This window comes from Podarcis pityusensis (genome assembly GCF_964106645.2).
Source record: "Podarcis pityusensis genome assembly, chromosome: 7".
Lineage (NCBI taxonomy): Eukaryota > Metazoa > Chordata > Lepidosauria > Squamata > Lacertidae > Podarcis > Podarcis pityusensis.
In genome coordinates this window covers 42,134,789-42,151,042 of record NC_138031.1, presented here as the reverse complement: position 1 = coordinate 42,151,042, position 16,254 = coordinate 42,134,789, and the positions used below count along the sequence as shown (strand labels likewise).

Below are 16,254 nucleotides of genomic sequence, written 5' to 3'. Positions count from 1 at the left end.
TAAGTAAATGTTTAGGACACACACACACAAACACACATATGAATGACACTGCATTGTGAAGATGTGACCTTAAAAGTAGCCTAGTAATATAATAGATAGAATTTTAAAAGATACTAAAACCCTACCAAATCCTAACATTTAATGCAGTGAATGGAAATGTAGATAAACACTGGGTTGGATCTTGACTTCATTACCATTGAGATAGTTCCGAAGCAATGGGAGGGGGTGTTGTTGTGAGGTGCAGGATGGGGGGCAAGATATGAAATGGGAGGCAGTTCCAAATGTCAGGGGTCCCCACACAAAATGTTCCTAAATTGAATAGCAAAGGTCACCAGTCTTTTTTAGCCAGTGGGCACATGGGTACCAGTCACAAAATAAAACAAAATGGCTGCAACACCTAAAAGAACAGAAAGAGAGATGGGAGCACAAAATGGTGCAGGCACCCCCCGCCCTGCATTAGTGCTCCCAGCAAATGGTAAATAAGGCAGCTACACCAGCCACTGCCACAATCAGAAAGAGAAGCTCTTTGCATCTCTCCTTGGTTCAGAATAGAAAGCAGGGTGGGTGACCAATTGTGGAATCCAGTGAAATGTGGACATATTTCAGAGGGTTGTGTACCATGTAGGAGAGGCTAAGCCAGTGGAAACAGGAACTGAGCAGGGAGAGCAAACAGTGAGAAGAAATAGTGCATTGTAGATTTTTGAGATGATATTTACAGAAGTTTTATGGGCAACGTAAGAGCCAGTGGGGGACACACTGTTGTCTGCAGGTGCCACATTGGTGACCCCTGTTATATGGAATAGTCCTCCTTATGAAATGCTGTCCTGCAGAGCACAGTGATCAGTTGGGTATATAAGAGGTGAGACAATCTTTTAAGCAAGGGCATTGCGTCTCGTTTCACCGCTTGAGGTGAAATGGGAACTACCGTCCTGCCCAGCCACTGCCACCACTGCACTCCCTTTGCCTCCTTTGGAGAAGCGGTGCTAGCATTAGCCCTGTTTTCCTTCCTGTGAGATCTCACTGATTTCCAGCAAGCTCTCACCGAAATCTCATGATATCTCACGAGATCTTGCTGGAAACTGGCGCCAGTGCCGCTTTTCCACTGACACCATTTCTCTACCAGCCCCGCTTCTCCTGTGGTAGAGGTGGCAGGGCAGGTGGGCCTTCTCAAGGGCTTCTGCCACCTAAGGCGGTGCCTTCACCCTGCCTTATGCTTGGGCTGGGTCTGCTTTTAGGTATTATAACAATATTTATTTATATTTATAATTAAATATTTATATTTATTAATTAAAATAAACTTCAATTGATCTTCTTAATCTGTAGATCAATCAACAGTAAAACTGATTAGTGTGGATAAACTGCGATATTTTATATATATAAACATGATCCCCCAAATTTTTTTAAGAAAATTAAGAACTAAAAGGAACAGAATTTAGCTCATTTTTAAGGTTTTAGAGGTTGAAAGCCTTCCTTTACAGAATTAACTTTAAAAATGGATGCAGAACTGCTCAGCAAAATGATATTGATATGGATCATATGCACTTCCAACTTTCAGCATAAATGAGACACTTTAAATGCTTGTCATATTTAAAGCTTGCTACTGGGGATATTCATATTACTCCCTGAATTTTACAGCTGGTTTTCTTTCTTGCTGTGAGATCAAATTGCTTTAGCTTCTCTTTGCTTATTCTGGAGCGGGAAAGCATTGCTGTAACTTGCTGAGAACAATTTTCCTTAATTCTGTGCAGGATATAATTGGAAGCAAGTAATTTTTAGATGAACTGTGTAGAAATCTCCATCTTGCATGTACAGCGAACAGTTTGACATACCTGTTGCATTATTTTAGTTTGAACTTTTAATTTTAAAAAGTACTTGGGGAAAAAAGGGGTTAGTCCAATAGGCAAAAATTAAAACATCATTCCTTGCTGGATGATACAAGTAATTGATTCTACACTCATAGCTGCTTCAAACTTCATGTGCCTTAGAAACAATAATTCACTATATAGCTTATTATGCTTACTGCTTATTGGAGTGTTTGAGCGTTGGATGGGGAAGATATTATTAAGGTCATTGCATTAAGTTTAAAAGACACTGTAATATATCTCCTGCTGATAAGTCAAACAAAACTTGTTGAACTGGAATATGAATTAGATATCATACTTTCATATACATGCATACTATTCATCTGAGTTGAACTTCAGGGGCCTTGTTCATATAGCTATCCGAAAATATATGTTCCTGTATTATCATGTCATAACCTTGTAACAACATGAGTCTTTAAGATGCTACAGTAAATCAAATCTTTCTCATTGTGCTGAAACATAGCTATTGGTGTTAATGTATTGTTATATTTTACTCCTTGGGGCTGCTACTCTTGTTTCCTTTGCTCGCCCACACCACCCATCCAGCCCTCTTGCCAAAATTACTTCCCTCCCTTGGAGTTCACCCAAAGCCTCTTATTATTATTATCCTCCTCCTTCTTCCCTTACCCATGGGGAAGTGTAAAGGAGAAGGGCAGGGAGGAGCCAGCCTGGGGATCTGGCTCCTGGAGGCAGGAGCCCCAGGGCTGGCAGCCTGAGAAGCCAGTGGAGGTGATGGGGCAGGCAGCTGCAGCCTGTTATGGCTTTCCCTCTGGGACTCACCTGGGCTGCCCATCCACCACGTCTTGTCACTCTGTAGTTTCCAGTGCCACCTGTCTGTGGTCAAGCAAAGTGCAGCGTGACAGCATTCTTGCATTTTTATGTGTGTAGAACGACAAAGGTTCTGCCTTGTAAATGGATCATTAAGGTGATAGTCAACTAACTCCTGCTCAGGTGAGTCCCATTTAAGTTACTTAAGCCCAGTGATTTCAACTCTTGAGTATGATGAACACTGGATACCCAGGGCTGCAGTCCTGTCAGCTTCATTTAACTCAATGAGACCGTGTGATGAGTAGCCACTGTATAGGGTTGCATTGTTCAGCTTTGCAGACAATAAGAAATATTACTAGCTCAAAGTTCTTTGCCTGCTTATCTATGTATGTGTCTAAGGGAACCCAGCATGTTTTAAGGGTTTTTTTGGGGAGGGGGTGTTGCTTAAAATATCTTTCTGTAGTATTACAAGTTTGGGTTCATCTCAGGAAGTATTTGTGCTGCCTGAATATTTTTAGTTTCATGTAAAGAATGGCCAGCTGCTTTCGGTGTGAACTAATGAATGAGCTCACAAGTCAGTGAAGCACCCAGTGACATGAGCATAGCTGAATAGGGTGTGGCAAGGTGTGTAGATTAAATTGGAAAGCATTGTGGATTATATGCCTGGGTAAACAGAATATTTGGCTAAAAACACTGAATCAACCCTCCTGAAATGAATCCAAGGTTTTCTGATCTTTGAAAGCCCTAAGACGTTTACATGGTGTTTAAAAAATGAAACAGTAGGGGCACAGCCACACAAGTCTCTCAACATAGCAACATAGGGATGTGCCCTGTACAAAGGCTGACCACTGGTCTATCTAGTTGACCATTACCACTGTGCTGACTGGCAAGCAGATCTCCAGAACTTCAAACAGGGGTCTTTGCCAGGCATTCCTAGAGATGTTAGGAATTAAACCTGGACCTTTTGCATACAGAGCACGTCCTGTGCCACTGAGTCCTTCCCCATAGACTCCAAATACTCCAGACAAAAGAAACGCTTTATATTTCTCAAAGAGAGAGATTTTCCTGGGGGTTGGGGGAAGTTGAGGAAAAAGAAAGAAATTTTGTAAACCTAAGGTAGAACTGAACAGCTGTTTTCTCATGGGCTGCAAAGCTGAGCAGTGTAGCAAAAGGGGGTGGGGAATCGGCTTGATTTCATCTCCCGCATTTGGGCTTTCAAAACGTTTGGTTTTGAAATCGGTAGAGTAACCTTCTAGATCAAAATGCTGTTTCACCAGGTAAAGCACTTATCTTAACTAAAAGGATTCAGAATGATGAAAGGTTGAGGAAATTTATCTTGGCATGTTTTCTTCTGATGTTAGGAAAATGTTAAATGCCTTATCTGATTTTAATCCATACAGTACAGCATACTAATAACAGGCTAGGCTGTGCAAGCAGAGTGACTTCATTACAGGCAGATTCAATATATCAACACTTAAAAGGAAAAAAAGCCAATGTACAATATATCCCTTCTAGGTATATTTCTCTAAGGTACTTTCTCCATCATTATATGAGGGGCTACATACAGCTGAAATGACAGGAAGGAACAGCTGATCTTGCTTCTCACCATGCCATCAGCTGGTTCCGTTACAATATAGAAGAGATTCAGAGAGCAGTCTCAGCTTTGTCAGGGGACCAGGAGATTAGAGCTGAGATTGGAAGATGAGGGCAAAATGTGTCTGTGGGCCTGTGGCAAAGATCAAGAGGAGGCAGAAGTGATTACTATAAAGACAATGCAGGAAGCATCCCTAGTTTTGGTGACTATCTTCAGTTTATTTTTCTGCAGTTGGTGAGCATTGAAATTTTTTGGGAGACAGAGACCTGATTTGTATGTAATGCTAAACCAAACCATGGCTTTGTGTGCATGGGCAAAGATATGGGTTCCTAGAGAGAAGATCACAGCTGTTTGCCTTCACATTACACAAGGATCCAGGCTCATGGTTTATCTTGCTCCAAACAAAGGTTTGTTCTATGGCCTACCTCCCATGGTTTGTCTGGGGGAGGTGCCTGGGTTAGGACACAATGCTAAGCCAAACCATGGCTTGACTCACAGCAGTGTGGAAGCAACAGGACTGGAGGAGGAGCAAAGCAGCCATGATCTTATTTCCAAAAACCTGCATGTTTGCATGGTTTTGGCTTTGTGTTGTGTATGAAGTGGGCTAGAATTTGTGCTGTGGGGCTGACCCTGCCATACAGGAGGATGAGTCAACCTGATTTAGGCAGCACCATGAGGAGGGAGAGGTGAAGTGGTGTCTGAATGGTGCAGTGAGGCTTTCTAGACATCATTTGGCAAGGCATTTGGGCTCTGCTTTAGGTAGCAAAATGTCTTGCTGGGTTGGCAATGCTGGCGGGGCTTCCCTTAGCTCAGCCTAATGTTTTCTGAGAAAAAGGAAAGGAGAGATAAAATAAGGGTGCATTTGCAGTTGGTTACATGTTGCACAATCTTTTTGTGGTTTTATGTAAAAGATTAAATGCTCCCTATTACAGTTTACTCTACTGGTGTTTATTATGAAAAGTTGCTGATACAGACAAGTGCCGTTACCCATTTTCCACAGCTCTGCTGCTGCTGCTTTTTTAACCAGTAATGTGAACAAAAGCATTTCACAAAAATACCTCTGGTACAGTGGGATTGCAGTGCAGTAACTTTTGGTATTCTAAATGTTCTGTGCAGAAACTAGTTATGCAATTAAAAATGGAGCCTTTGAAATAATAGTAGCCTGGATGATTTTTAAGCATTGCTTAGCAAAGTAATTTCTAATTTTGCTTATTATTAAAAAAGCAAGAAAAGATGCTTGGAAGCTACTTCAGCAGGACAAACAGTGCCTTTTACTGTTTTAATAATAATAATAATAATAATAATAATAATAATAATAATAATAAAAAAATTTTATTTATATCCCGCCCTCCCCAGCCGAAGCCGGGCTCAGGGCGGCTAACAACACTAAAATAGTGCAACATTATAAAAACATTATAAAAATTAATTAAAATCAAAATTGATGGCAACCATAAACTAAAGTTTTGTAAAGATTGCCAAAGGAGGGAGTCAGGCTGCGCCCTGACCAAAGGCCTGGTGGAACAGCTCTGTCTTGCAGGCCCTGCGGAAAGATGTCAAGTCCTGCAGGGCCCTTGTCTCTTGTGACAGAGCGTTCAACCAGGTTGGAGCCGCAGCTGAAAAAGCCCTGGCTCTAGTTGAGGCCAGCCTAACCTCTCTGTGGCCTGGGACCTTCAAGATGTTTTTATTTGAAGACCGTAAGTTCCTCTGTGGGGCATACCAGGAGAGGCGGTCCCGTAGGTACGAGGGTCCTAGGCCGTATAGGACTTTGAAGGTTAAAACCAGCACCTTAAACCTGATCCTGTACTCCACCGGGAGCCAGTGCAGCTGGTATAGCACTGGATGAATGTGATCTCGCAGCGAAGACCCCGTAAGGAGTCTTGCTGCGGCATTTTGCACCCGCTGGAGTTTCTGGGTCAGTCTCAAGGGCAGCCCCACGTAGAGCGAGTTACAATAATCCAGTCTGGAGGTGACCGTCGCGTGGATCACAGTGGCTAGGTCAGGGCGAGAGAGGTAAGGAGCCAACTGCTTAGCTTGGCAGAGATGAAAAAATGCCGCCTTTGTTATAACTGCAATCTGCGCCTCCATGGAGAGGGAGGTATCGAAGATTACACCCAAATTCTTAACGGACGGTGCTGGCACTAATTGCACCCCCGCAAGAGATGGGAGTTGCCCCCTCAATCCCATATTGTCCCGTCCCAGCCAGAGGACCTCTGTCTTCGAAGGATTTAACTTCAACCGGCTCCCACATAACCATCCAGCCACAGCTTCCAAGCATCTGATCAGTGTGTCTGGGGCCGAGTCAGGATGGCCATCCATCAACAGATAGAGTTGGGTGTCATCAGCATATTGATGGCAGCCCAGCCCAAAACTCCGGACAAACCGGGCGAGGGGGCGCATAAAGATGTTAAAAAGCATCGGGGAGAGTATCGCACCCTGGGGCACTCCACACACCAAGGAGTGGCGGGATGACAATTCCCCCCCAAGCGCCACCCTCTGTCCCTGTTTTGCTAGCAAAGCGTTAGCCTTTGGGGACTTTTCAACTTTATTGTTCTATAAAACCTCATTTAATTTTCAAATGGCCACTGTAAAGCATTCTTTACTGTTTTTTTCCGTGCTATGTATAATAGCAACACTTTTGACTGCCAAGAGTTTATGTTGTCAAAGGGTTCTCTGTGCTCATCTCAACAATAGTCATTTATTTTCCCTTGTTCTGTTTTTACCTTCTGGCAAAAAAAGGGCTGCCATATCTTTTATAGTGCTGTTTCTGGAAACTATGCCAAACGCAAATAGCATTTTGTGGAAATTATCACTTGGATCTTCCCAAAGCAGAGAATGAGAGAGGTGAATAGAATGGATGTTTTAAATATTTTAAAAATGGGCATTTCTCCAAAACCACATTTTTACTTATTTATTTCTAAAGCATATACTCTGCCTCCCAGCGTAAGTTAGCAGGGCTGGACTTTGATCCTTCAAATTTCAGTGGCGATTTGTACGAGGCCAAAATTCTGTGCCGCTGTGCCTCTCACTTTCTGTTCTGCTCCCTTCACTATGTCATGGTTGCAAAGCCATGTGGTGCCCTCTAGGCTCAGCGCTCAGTGCTGCAGAACTGGTGGTGCTGCCCTAAACCCACCTTGATATATTAGCATTATGTAAATTAGCTTACAACTGACCGTGTACTTGCTAATATTAAATTCAGATCATTAAAGAGCATTGTTAGTGCAGTTTTCACAGTAGAGATTGCACTGGTTCAGTTCAGATGATTTGGAGGTCCCATCAAAACAAACAATAGTTTGCTGCAGTGGTGGCTGGTAACATTTTGGTTTGGTAGGCTGCAATTTTTCACTTTGCTGTTTTCATCGTAAGAGCACTTATTTAGGAAAGTGTGCCATTACACATGTTACAGAGTGCCATTGTCTCCTCCTTTCTACCCCCCCCCCAATGAATTATTCTCTGCACTTCTATGGACAGGTAAAGAGTTTTCATGAAAGAGGGCCCAAGTATGATTTTCAGACAAGATTGATTCCATACCTCTTGTTTAGAAATTAAGCTGCACCATATGACATAAGTTTTTTGAATCCATCTGTTGCCCAAAAAACCAAAGACACAAAACTTTTAAAAAGATGAAAACTTGCTTCCACTTGCATAGTTTTCTTCTCTCCCAAAAGCAATTTAACTATTCATTATTCAAAATACTTCTGTTTCTATTTTTTTTTTTTTTAAGTATTCCACCCCATCCAAAAAAGATTGTTTAATTTGAGCCATGGCACATCAGAGCACATCAAAACATGTTTGAAATGCATGGCTCAGTGAAGTTAATGATCTCTGTCCATGTGGAGAGTTAATATCCTCCAGGTGTGGATAAGGATGTGGAGTCACATTCAGATAGGCATAGAGCCCAAACATTTCATTGTGGAACTTCCCTGAGAAACTCACAAAAGAGCAAGGTAGAAATAATTGTGACATCATTTCCCAACATTCAAGATATATTACCCACCAGAGGTAATAGCTCTCTGAAAAGCTAGTCATGGGTTCAACCAAAAATTCCAGCTTGACTCCAAAAAAGGTAACCAACTAATCCCAGGCTGAAACTGAGGCAAGGGACAAGGGCTGCCTGTGCAAAGCTCCAAATAAGCCGTGGGAGGCAGGCAGCCTGACCTTAAATAACGAAGCGCTGCCACCCACCTAATGGACCAAAAGGCTCCATGTAACAGGGGGTGCTAATGTGTTCCCTGTCAAGCGGCCATTCCGACTTTAGAAGGGCCTTTGGTCTAGTCCATCAGGTCTCTTCTTATGCCCTTGGCAAAATTCACCACCCCCTTCTGCCCTGATCGTGAGGCAGCAGGAGTTTCAATAGTAGCACATCTGCCATGCCAGTCCCCCCAACACCACTTACGATCGCTCTGTAGATAGAGTTTATTGTTGTATGGAGGTGCTGTATAGCCACAAATGCGAAAGCACTATTATTCAGAAAGCCATTTGGAATTATGCCTTGCTAGGGATTTTCAAAAAAACCAGGTAGCTTATCCAGTCCCTGCTTTGTTTAAATATCATTTACTGTGATGATTTTTGACCCATACAAACTGTAAATAACCACACATATTTTTAAAAAATAATAATAAGGAATCCAAACACTGTATGGAGTACAGTGTCTTCCTGCTTACAATTATCTTACAGAATATTTGCTATGGTGTGAACTACCCCCTCCTTCAGTTGTGAGCATAGATCAGCCCTGAAAGATTTCTGGTGGCTGGCAGAACCATCCCAGACGACCCCTTTCTTTTACATTTTAATCGTAATTGTAATACTAAAGTTAGGGTGTTTATGTGTATATTTAGCAAAGTACACAATCGGCATACATTTTTGTGTCTACAGATGTGCACACAGCCTTTCCTCCTGCTGCTATACATAGTCCTTCCTGACCAACTAGTAAAACTGTAATTCTCAGGAATTTTTAGGATTATAAAAATATTTTAGTTTCAATAGATTTTAACATTCATTTTATTTTAAAAGAACTTGAAAGCCCTTCTTTTTGCATCGTATGTAACTTGATGCCTTTGTTAGAAAATGATAAGCATCCAGTGATTTTGTCAGCCACGAGCTGTTCTTAGAGAACAATCCTATGCATATTTACTTGGGAGTGAGTCCCACTGTGTTCTTTGTGTCATTAGCATGTGTTTAGGATTGTACTCTAAGCCCTGTAAGTGATCTCTTGTGTACAGAGAGCTGTGGAGCATTATTTGTATTGCACAGGACAGTGCCATTTCTGGAAAGCTGTATATTCAGTGCAGTTGTAGAAGACTTTAATCTGCTGATAATTTTTAAAACAAGGTGTTGGGTACACCGCTAAGCACCCATTGGGATAAAGAAGGATGCTGTAATTAAAAGTACTACTGCACCTTTGAACAAAATTCTGTCCTGATTTCCTTACAGTGTTTTTCATCGTGGAACCCATCTAAATAAGTTCTGTTTGTACTGATTTCCTTTCCTTCAGTTCTTTTATATTTTCTTTTTTTAAAAAATGCAGTGTAACTGAATTCAGGAAGCCTGGTTCCCACCCTGCTCTGTTTTGATTACCTTAATCAGCTCCTGCTGCACAGCCCAGCAGAGGGAGCTCAAAGGCACCAGATGCTAAAGGCTTTTTTCCCTGCAAGGGAGCATGAACAAAAGCTTGAAACGAATAGTGCATTTATTTGTAGGAACCCGGCATGCAGACCATCTAAAAGGAAGAGAGTTCAGAATTAAAATAGGTTTTGAGAAATACATGATTGCAGCAGATAAGTTGATGACTTATTTAGAATTAGGAAGGAATTCTGAAATATTGTCTAACTAGATTTTTGTTTTTTGTTTTGTTTTCTTCCATGTTTTGCATCTGGTGGGGTTCTGGCAACTGTTCTTCATTATAGAAAGTAAGTTTGTATTAATAGCTTCTTGGATGCATTTTTGTTTTAATTTTTGTGTGTGTGAACAACACATTTACACAGTTCTGGTAGAAGTCCTTAAAATATATTTGTGGGTCACCTGGCATTGGATAATGGATTTGATAAATGCAGTGAAGTGTGCTAAACAGTATTTTTCTGCAGAACTATGCAGTAGAAATATATAGGCGCTGTGTGTGTGTGTGTGTGTGTGTGTGTGTGTGTGTGTGCTGGGGGAGGGGGAAATTTGTCAAATATAGGCTGAGACATTGCTCATGGAATATGCCGTCATCTTATTCAAGCTGATCCCCCACTCCCTCAGCAGCTTCCACAGCACATCCCACATTCTTCAGGATAGTCATCCACACTCCAGAGAGGATCTTTGAGGGGCATAGTGACTGCATTGAAAAGAGGGGGTGGTGATATTTTCTTATATGGATTTCATTCTTTCCTTATTTGTTTACATAATTCATATACCATGCTTTCACATATATTTCTTTTCCCAGGGAAGTTAACATAGGAGTAAGAAACAAAATGTAGTAGTGGTGGTGATAGTAGTAATTAATAGTAATACTACGACTAATACAGTGGTAACCTTGGGTTACACATGCTTCAGGTTACATACACTTCAGGTTACAGACTCCGCTAACCCAGAAATACCTCGGGTTAAGAACTTTGCTTCAGGATGAGAGCAGAAATCGTGCGGCGGGAGTCCCCATTAGCTAAAGTGGTGCTTCAGGTTAAGAACAGTTTAGGTTAAGAACGGACCTCCAGAATGAATTAAGTTCTTAACCCCAGGTACCACTGTACAGTCATGCTTTGTAAGTCGAACATAACCCGTTCCGGAAGTCCATTTGACTTCCAAAACATTCGGAAACCAAACACGGCTTCTCATTGGTTGCAGGAAGCTCCTGCAGCCAATCAGAAGCCACAGATGCTGCGCCGGACGTTCGGCTTCTGAAAATTGTTTGAAAACCGAAACACTCCTGGTTTTCAATCGTTCGGGAGCCGAAACGTACGGGTTCCAAGTGTTCGGCAACCAAGGTATGACTGTACAAAGCTTACAACTAACATGGCAAATTAAAAACAATAAACTTAAAACAGCAACAGCCAATTTTAAATAGGTGATGAAATCAGACTGCTCTTAAAGAATGCTCACAGGAGCTGATTCTAAAACCTGGGGAAACAGAAATGTTTTGCCTGGCATCTAAATGATACTACCAAGCTCTATAGGTAGATCTCCTTGGGGAGGTCAATCCAAAGACCAGGAGCACCACAGGAAATGCTCTCTCCAGCTCTCAGCTTTGGCAGCCTTAATCAACAGCTGCTCATGAAAACAAGCACTTGGTTCACCCCTTTGGTTATTAGGTAGTGTTGTTTGCCATGGCAGAGCATCATCAACTCTTTGGATTTGTGTTGCTCTTTACACTCTTAGATTTTGCTTTGCACATGCTCTGAAAGCTTTGTAATAGTTCCTACTAGAGCTCTTCATTCTGATGGTAATAAAACATCTGCTTTTTTTTGCAAGATATCATTTATATGGAGAAGAAAATGCATAGTTCTTAAGTCATCATATCAAGTTAACGATTGTGAAAGATTGCAGACTTGTTTTCTGTTCATAATTTTATATAAATTTCTAATTTTTGATAGATGAGACATATATTACTATGTCCATTCACTTTGCTTTGTTTCGTCTGACCAGAAAAATATATCTTTTAACTATTAATCTAGTAAGGGTGGTAATGCAGTCCAGACATCTTCCTGCAGCTGCTGTTCCAAACTGCTTATTAAACTCAAGTTGGGGTCTGTTTAATGATCTCAGTGGAAAAATGGGAAAGCAGTGCTAAAGCAGTAGAAGATGAAGCAGGGAAATGGGTTCATATACTGTCCAAAGAGATTATGGCAACATGGAGCTTCTGGAAAGAGCAGGGATGAGGAACCTGTGGCCCATGACTATGACTCTCACCATCCCCAAACATGGATGATGGTGGCTGTGGATTATGGAGTTCAGTAACAAATTCTTCACTCTTGGGATAAAGGTAAAAGGGACCCCTGACCATTAGGTCCAGTCGTGGCCGACTCTGGGGTTGCGGCACTCATCTCGCTTTATTGGCCGAGGGAGCTGGCGTACAGCTTCCGTGTCACGTGGCCAGCATGACTAAGCCGCTTCTGGTGAACCAGAGCAGCGCACGGAAACTCAGTTTACCTTCCCACCGGAGTGGTACCTATTTATCTACTTGCACTTTGAGGTGCTTTCGAACTGCTAGGTTGGCAGGAGCAGGGACCGAGCAACGGGAGCTCACCCTGTCGTGGAGATTTAAACCGCCGACCTTCTGATCGGCAAGCCCTAGGCTCTGTGGCTCTGTGGACGCCACCCGCGTCTAAACATGGATGATGGTGGATGTGGATTATGGAGTTCAGTAACAAATTCTTCACCCTTGGGATAGATCTACATGAAAAGCCAAAATAACGAACCTTTCTGGATCAGAGCAAAGGCCCATCTAGTCAATCATTCTGTTCTCACAATGAAGGATGGGAAGCAACACAGCACTTTATCCCAGTATTCTCCCCAGCATGTGGTATTTGCAGGCATATTGTCTCTGATTCTGGAGCCATCATGACTAGTAGCCTTTGACAGCCTTCCCCTTCATGAAGGAAAAATGCAATCTTCAATGCTGTTGAGACAATCAAAACTATATATTTCATTCAATTTCACTTGTACTATGACAGCATTTGATTCATTTCCAAGAATCTGACTTCATGACTACCAGCTCCCTTTGAGATTGTATATGTATGAGAGAGGGAACGGAGAGCGGGAGAGAGTATATATAGGGCTGCTAAATGCTACATGTAATTGCATGTCAGATACTCACTCCATGAAGAACATTCTGAAGGAAGTCATGTGTTATTCTGAGTTTTGCTACCCTTAAACAATGAACATGTTAGTGCATCTTTCTTATGGATTCTATATTAATAATCTGATTTGATAACTAGTGTTATTTGAGTTCATAGATATTATTCAAGGGTTATTTGAGGTCAGATATGTTCTTCAAGTGTTTTTCCCCTTGAAAAGCCAAATTTATTTGTTACAAATGAATTTTAAAGATGTTTCACATAATATCTTGCATGAGGAGTTCAGTGGTCTATAATGGAAATTGCATATGCTTGCCAAAAGAAATATATGTTCCACTGAGTTGCACACCATGAATGCTGTGAATCAATAAATAATCATAAATGCAAGGAATGTTGAACTTAGACTGGGGAAACCTAGGCTCTAATACCCACTTACCTTGAAACTCGTTGGGTAACCTTGGACCAGTCTCCATCTCTCAGGCTAACCGTCTCCCAGAATGGTTGCAAAGATGGATTCAGATAATAGTCTGTGTATGCCAAGCTAAGATTTTTGAAGGAAATGCAAGGTACAAATATGATAACTAAAAAGCTGGGGATCACAGAAATTGCTTTGTAGTGATTCCTGATAAAATTATCTGTCTTAACACTCGCTCATGCATGTTTGAATAAACAGTATTTTATTTATTCATGTGTTTATTAAAAAGACTTATATCCTGCCTTTTGGATTGAAAAGGACGTACAAAGCAGCTCAGAAACCAAAATACCTATTAAAAACACATTATGCAAAACAACCAACCATTAGCTAATTTTATTAAATTAAGCAGCAGTAATTCTATTTTAACTCAATAGAAGAAGCAGTGTGTACAAGCCCGTTGAACAATATTGTCTAACAGCAATATTGAGTTCTGATTAACACTTTATCAGTACACAACAATGATTCAAAATGACAAAAAGACTTGTAATTGACATGTCTGTTTATTGAATGAAACTATTACCTTGATTTAACTGCATTCATTATATATTGGTATTTGCATTATTTAATTAGAACTTTCATGAAGAAAAACAGTTGAAATCCTATGTTTAATTAAATGTGAATGACTACAGTCATAATGGATAGAAATGGAGTGCTGCAAATTAATTGTTCTCTTTCCACAAATATTGTCCACAAATTATCTACATATTGGGGAGGCGAGTAGTTTTCCTGAAGAGTATACAGGGCATTATGCTTCCTTATATATTCTTGTCCAGATTTCATAACTGGAAATCTTTTGACTTCTCCTGCACTTACAAATGTCCTTAAGATTCATTTGTGTCTTATACTATGTGATCAAAGAAACATAGAATCATAGAACTGTAGAGCTTTGTCAGACTGGCCTGTCTCTTGAGCAGCAATTGATCCTCAACACTTAATCTGGAAGTAAATTCCCTTGAAATCAAAGGAACCTTATTGCCAGCAAGTGTACTTAGGAAAGTTGCCCATCACATAAAAAGCTTCAGATTACTGTAATGTTGTCTAAATCATACAAGACATGCATGTTTGCATTGGCTGTGTTAAGGAAATGCTGTTCATACTTGTTCATAGCTCACACTTGCAATGCTAAATGTGTTCTTCCTGGGGTATTTGCTATTCTTTTGTTGCTTTTCCATCCTATGGGATGCAGCTGCCCTTGAACTTGGTTCTGTTTTGATCATTCATGTGCAAAGCCACATTGTCTGTAACATTCTAAAAATGAGGCTTCATGGTGTTATTTGCAAAGTAATTTTACATAAATATTTGGACTGTAGTTCTTTTTAAACGTAGAGCTGTTTACTGCGTGAAAATAGCATAATTATAATTTGCAGACTTTTTGCCTGAAGCTGAAGGGACAGATGCATATGATTAAGTTTCAACTGGCCTGTTATTGTAATGTAGATGTTTTCAGGGTTGGGAGGTTTTTTTTTTAGTTTTTTTAAGGGAAGCATGGGTTTAGAAAAAAATAAAAAGAGGGAAGAGTATTCCATGAAACAGTCCATTGCAGCCTGCTTTATTTTTTCCCATTTTTGTTTTTCAGTGGCACTTCTCCATTAGCTTGTCTGAATGCAATGCTTCATACTAACACTCGTGTAGGTGATGGGACATTCTTCAAAATTCCTGGCAAGGCAGGACTCTACGCACTCAAAGTAAGTTGCATTTTTAGTGATAAAAGTACCCAAAGCCATGAAGACCATTTTATGTAAATCTTAGTGAAATGCAAAAGTAAACCAGTTGAATTTAGGAAGGCTGTATGAAGAAAAGATCTGAAAGTTCTTTCTAGCTCTGTTCAAATGTCATTTAAAGCTACTTACACTTCAGTTAAATGCTGGCTGTTCTGATAACAAAAGTATGAGAGTTCCTGAATTTCTCTCTTCCTTATGTGCTTAGCTGGGTTAAAATACTACCTTCTCAAAGCTTAGAAAACTTATTTTGTTTTATATGCACTAACCTCAAAAGGATGATTGATGTTCTTAAGACATATTGGACTTGCGTTTAAAAGAAGAATATTTGCCATTGTTGTATTTAGGGAGCTTTCACATATTACATTTTACAATCCTGCACTTCCTAAGGAACTGAGATTGTAAAGCCATGGTTCAAATAATGACTTTATGCAGACTGAATAGAATTCCTTTCTGAGATCCTTAATCAAATTCATTTATTTGATAACTGGTGTGTGAAAGAGTAAAGAGGGGTGTGGGCAAAGGGGGGGAAAGATAATGAGTTTTATGGAGCAGGTTTACTTTACAATTTTTAATTTAAATTTATAAATTCTGAAATTGATACAATGGGGGACATAGACGTGCCGCAATCAATGTGGAATTCATCATGCTTTTTCTGTGAATTAAAAATATGTGCTTTTTTGATACAAGGTAACAGAATTCAAAGGTAGGTTTTTTTTTAAAAAAAAAATCAATTCTTGCTATATTTAGATTTGTTTACAGTCTAGGCAAGGCTTTTCTTTCCTGTGACTTCCAAGTTGTTGTGGAATTCAGGCAATGGCCAATGGCAAAAGAGGAACTTAAGAAGGATATGAGGATTTTCTGTGGCTGGAATTTTTAAACAAACTTGTTTCTGCTGCCTACACACAAAGATGTGAAGTAATCAGCATTTTTATGTATCAACTTTCCAGATGAATATACATTGTGACTTGGCAGAGCGGTTCTTTCTGATTTTCAGAATTGTCAGCAATCATATTTTACTTATGTAAGAGAGATTTACAGAAATAAGATGCAGATTCATTTTTGAAAT

At 40.4% G+C, this 16,254-nt stretch overlaps 1 protein-coding gene across 4 annotated transcripts in view; it reads left to right on the top strand.

The window, feature by feature from the left end:
* The window catches only part of ASXL3 (ASXL transcriptional regulator 3), a 96,886-nt gene that overhangs the window by 35,430 nt on the left and 45,202 nt on the right, over positions 1–16,254 (top strand). For all 4 annotated transcript variants that reach the window (XM_081014389.1, XM_081014390.1, XM_081014392.1 and 1 more), the window contains one exon: positions 15,044–15,152. In XM_081014389.1, the coding sequence (XP_080870515.1) occupies positions 15,044–15,152 (109 nt within the window). The remainder of the gene's footprint in view (positions 1–15,043; positions 15,153–16,254) is intronic.